Genomic DNA, 5,355 nt, shown 5'->3' with positions numbered 1-5,355 from the left:
AGGGCTCATACTAGTGTTCTTTAGGTCTGAGAGCTTTAGTCTATGTGTCTATGTATATATGTACGTATGTATGCATGTATTTTATTCATGTATTCATTCACTCACTTATGCATCTGACAGCAGCAGCAACATGATAGGAAATATTACTTTTTCTAAATGAACCAATCAGAAAGTTTGCCGACAGTATTATCTAGCATGATAAATCTTGCTCCTATACATTAAAAAAAAATACCTCCCCTTATATTTCCTATAAACCAAGGTGTTTTGAGCCAACCCTTGGGGATATTCTAGTATAAGAAAGACTAAAATCCTACTGGCTAAATCAATAAAAAGGTAGACATGTCAAGAGGGGGCTTAGGCATATCTAATAAATGGGATGAGGGAAAACAGATACAAGTTGGGGAGGAGTCAGGAGGTTAGAGCTAATAGCAGGTGGAGAAAATGTAGCAAACTCAGTATCAGTTACTTTTATGGTAGAAGTCCTGAGCTGAGATGGCTTGGGACCAAGTTTTTCTTTTTTGTTCTTTAGTAGTAGTTTTCACTGACTAAAATACACAGATATATACATGTATTCTTTGATTAGTTTTACAAATGCACGTACCTGTGTAACCCATACCCTTATCATGATATACCACATCTCTATCATCCCAGTTAAGTTCCCTTGTTTCCTAAGTTTATTATATACAACTTTGTATCTCTACTAGTCATTTTTTGAATTCTAAATGCCATTTTAACTTTAAAAAGAAAAGGACCTACATAAGACAAGTGTAATGATCATCAGGATGACATCCTTAGTTTTAGAACACAGTATGAAGCATAAATGAGCTATAAACTTTAAGCCATCTTGATTTACTGTACTTTGTGATGTTAATATAAAACATTTTAAAAGAAAACATTTTATTTATGGAAAGAAATATCTGCTATGTTAAATCACTTAAAACCAGTTGAAAATAAATTTTAATTTCCAAATTCCTCAAAATCTTTACCACCTCTATATCAGAGAAGCTAACAGAGGAAGTTCTTAAATTTAAAAGTCTATCATTAAAAAAAAAAACATGTAGCAGAGTTCATTAAAATATATCGGTAAAGGTGACAGTTTATAACAGTGGTCTCCAAAATGAAGTGCATATGCCATGAGGATACACAGATGATACAATGTTGTGGGAAAAAATGATAACCCGTTATATTTATTTTTTATCTCTTCCTTTTAAAGTTTGTAGCTTTTGCATGTGTTTTATCATATACATTATATTTCAGAAGTACAAGTTTATTTATAGGTAGTAACTTATAAGTTTTAGGGGTGTTTGTTTATAAAAATCATTCTGTGGATAGGAATGAAAATTTTACAGTTTGGAAACCACTTTTCTAGTGAACTAGCTAGCTTCAATGTACATGAGTGTGGGAACACACACACACGCATACAGACATCAGACAAAATACCTTAAGCAAAGATTGTTTATGACTTTCCCGCTTCTTCTCTTCCTCTTTTTTGGCTACAACAGATGCCATACGCCTTTCTTCTTCCTAAAGGAAATTAAAATATATATATTATTAAGTAGTTGGGCTTTTCTATGCTTAATATCTTTGGTTTTGCAAGTTTGTTTTTCTTTGTGAGAGGCATGCTACTTAGCTAATAGAAAATATACCCTTGAAGAAAAACAGTGTGTTCTTTATTTTCTTCTTCCTTACTATTAATAATTCTAAAAAAACCTGCATTCTTAATTCTAGTCCCAACTCTGGATGTGAGCTAAATCTAGTTAATACAAGAGAGGAAAAACAGTGAGGGGAGCAGGTTTGTATAATTTACCTCAGTACATCATGCACAACAATTCCACATAGAAAGACTTAAACTTTCTATCAGGAAGATAAAAAGGATCAACATGATACTTGTCACAATTTTGATTTCATCTATGGTTGCAAATCAGAGCATTTTTATATGATGAAACAAGAGTGAAAATCTTTTAAAACTCTCCACTGATATCAATTAGTGTCCATTAACATCATTAGTTTTACTTTGCTTTTGAATTGTTTTGGCCAATCTAATTTCTTAAATTCTAAAACCTATGAAAGAACATTATAGTTTAGAAAAATTTTAAATAATCAGTCATAATCGCAACACCATAACTCAAATCTTATCATTTCTGTATCACCTTACAATATTCACTATGAGCAAATTTTTACAAGTTGCAATCTGTATACACAATCTTGATCATGCTTTTTCCCCTTAAGATTGTTAAACTTTAACAGAGTAAATTATAACCATGTAACTTTTAATTTTTATTATGAAAAGTTTTTTAGGCATTCAAAATGATGTCACAATTTGAGAAACCAATTTCTTCATAAAAGACAAGCTTTAAAATATCTTCAGAGATAGGCAACTATAAAAAGGAATTTAGTACATTTGAAGGAGAACTTTTAGAAATGAAAAATTACAAAAACTGAAATTAAAAATTCAGTGGAGGGAGGTTGAAGAGTAAATTTTACACAGCGAAAGAGAGAATCAGTCAACTAGAAAATAAGTCTGGAAATTTTCCTATATGCTTTCATAGCGCCCTGTATGTCCCCTGTTTCATTTGAATTATCTGTGGCACTATCTCTCCCCTCTCCCACCCCAAATAGTCCCATGAAGGTAAGAACCATGTCAGCTCCAGGGACATAATTGATATTTAATAAATACATATTTAAGGAATGAATCACTGAATATACATCTTTATATATTTTTTTCAAAAATTACCTAAAACTGTAACTGCTAACTCAAATGATAGACATATTTCTAGGGCTTCTGATGTTTGCAAATTGCCTTCCATTAATGTAGTACTAATTTATACTACTACCAGAAATCAACATTGTATTTAAAACATGATGAGTAATCATAAGCGCTGTGCACCAAATATTCCTGTGTCTTCCCACATACAGGCCACACTGTGAGATAGCACTTCCTGTACCCTTGAAATTAGGTGTGGTCATGCGACCTGCTTTGGCCAATGACATATGAACAAAAGTGACATGTGTTTACTTCTGGGTGGAAGCTCTCAAAGACAGTGTACAATATAGCTACTCTCTCTCTCACCTCTGCTACAGCATCTGCAAAGGTCCAGGTGGTGGGTACTTTGAAGGCCTTGGCCCTAGAATGAGGACAGCACAGAACAAAGTTCCCGGACCGCATACTACAGGCAGACAGGTAGTACAGACACAAGATAAGCTTTGTTACTTTAATCCACTGAGGTAAGAGAAGTTGTTACTGTAGCATACCCTGGCCTATGTTGGTCAGTATATTGATTTTATTAAGGAAGGTCAAAGAGGCCATGAAAGTGTATTCTAGAGGGTGAGCTATTAGAAATGCTTCTGAAAACAAAGAAAGACCTAGACTAAAGAAGTATTAAAAATGTACAAATAGAAACTATCACAGAGTTAAAAAGAAAAAAGGAAAGAAACTAGAAATGCATCTATTGGAAGACTCTAATTTTAGAAATGAGGAAATGAATGCTCTCAGAAGTTTAGTAATTTATACAAGGTCACATAGCTAGTGACAAAGTTAGGATCAGGACCAGAATGCACGTCTTGTAAGAAATGGAATGCGTAGTGTTTTTTATAGTAAGGGTATATTTAAATGTATTTTACTGATTTTAGAGAGATGAAAAAACTGAGGTTAAAATTCAGTAGTAATTTGCCATATGATTTAGTTGTTTAAAAGGGAATAGAAATATAATGTGATTTTTGGTGAATTTAAAGTGTCTTTTACAATATGGAAAATAGTTATTTTTAATGTTTAAAATCTGAATAGAGGAAATAAGGAGAAATAAACCAAAAAAGAAATTTAGAACCTTGATCCCTAGCTTCACAAATACCTGGATTAATAATTATATTAAATTCTTTTGTTCAGTAAATACTGATTTGGAACCTACTAAGTATAACCTATTTCAGAACAAACTTTTTTAAAGAGCAAATTATACTAATGTTCAATTGTTGACTCATCTATAAAATGTGAACTAGAAACAGATTGGTTATTTAAAGAGCCAATTTCAAACAGTACTGGAAACTGTATGGATCACGTACTACACATATTTAAGAGGTGATTCCATTAGATTTTCTAAAAGAATTTGAGCTTCTATTAAAGGCAGGACTTTAAAAGGAAAACCAAACCTAGGAAAACTGGATATATGCCAAATCAATTCAAATATTGAGTGTTTTAAGGAATTTATACATCTGATGACTATATTTCATCCCAAATAATTAAAGGGTAACTCAACTTAGAAACAAAAATAAACTTCTAATTTTAAAGATAAGCTATAAATCTGTTGGTAAGAAGGCATCTTCATGATAATAGTCCAATTTCTGGGATAAAAGCCATCTTTTCAGCAGCAAAAGAAAGAGAACTGTCTGGGACCTAGAAAAAAAAATCTGTTTTTTTNCAATAAAAAGGCATCATCTTATCTTAAGGAATTCTATTTTGGTTATTTGCAGATGACTAGAACAACCCAATTCTTAACCTAAGCAATGCCATTATTCTCCTCATTACCAAGGCCACTTTACAGAGGCGGGGCAGTGAATTAATGGAGGATGGCTACCATACTGGCTTCACGCACGTGGTCTTCTGGCTGATTGGAGGTTGGCAGAAAGAAATATTCTTAATGAGGCGAATATAGCAGTGCTTAGAAAAAACACACAAAATATCTTTACATCACTGAGTATGGTAACAAGATACTCTGAAAAAGTAAACACTTTCCTATACCCATCCCAAAGTTAAGCATCCTTCACTTGGGTTATCAAAATCAGATCAACACCAGGTTGACTAAGGGAAAGGATATTTTTACTGGGGCCAGGAAAAGGGACAAAATATTTTAAAGCAGAAATGCAACCTAGGGTTAGGTCAGGTGGGCTGGCCAGAGGGGCACATCAGGGCTCTAGATACGTGTGGAGCAAGAAAAAAAGAAGCAAAAGAAAGGCTAGAGATTCTGCAAGGCAGAAGGGGGGTACGTCCCAGATTTATGCTTAACAATCATGGATGCCCTTTGGCGTATCAGTTACCATCAAGTTTCTACAGCTCAATGGCAATTAACTGCCAAGTTCATGTTAAAGTGGCAATTATTTTAGAAGATGCCAAATTTCAGCTCTGCCACTTGAGTCTATTCTTCATAGTCCATGCAATACCACACCAGTATATCCCATAACTATCACTTCCATTCATTTTTCAAGGCTGCAAAGAAAATAGAAAGAAAAGCACCAGGACAGAAGATATGTATCTATTTTTCCTGTCCCTCTACAACCACCATCCCATTTTCTTAATGATTAATACGTATTGTCACATGAAACATCCCCAGCAAAAGCTGAAGGTTTTTGGTATCATGGCGCTGA

The 5,355-nt window shown here is 33.6% G+C and overlaps 1 protein-coding gene across 1 annotated transcript in view; it reads right to left on the bottom strand.

Moving 5' to 3' along the window:
• Positions 1–5,355, bottom strand: part of LOC109393297 (leucine-rich repeat-containing protein 49-like) — a gene marked incomplete at its 3' end in the record, with an annotated part of 120,212 nt that overhangs the window by 3,166 nt on the left and 111,691 nt on the right. The window contains exon 12 of the mRNA XM_019662364.1: positions 1,441–1,524. Coding sequence (XP_019517909.1) covers positions 1,441–1,524 — 84 coding nt within the window. The remainder of the gene's footprint in view (positions 1–1,440; positions 1,525–5,355) is intronic.

The sequence above is a fragment of the Hipposideros armiger genome, unplaced genomic scaffold (genome assembly GCF_001890085.2).
Source record: "Hipposideros armiger isolate ML-2016 unplaced genomic scaffold, ASM189008v1 scaffold_373, whole genome shotgun sequence".
In the NCBI taxonomy this organism is placed as follows: domain Eukaryota; kingdom Metazoa; phylum Chordata; class Mammalia; order Chiroptera; family Hipposideridae; genus Hipposideros; species Hipposideros armiger.
Note: the sequence above shows the minus strand (reverse complement) of the source record. Positions and strands in the feature narration are given on the sequence as shown.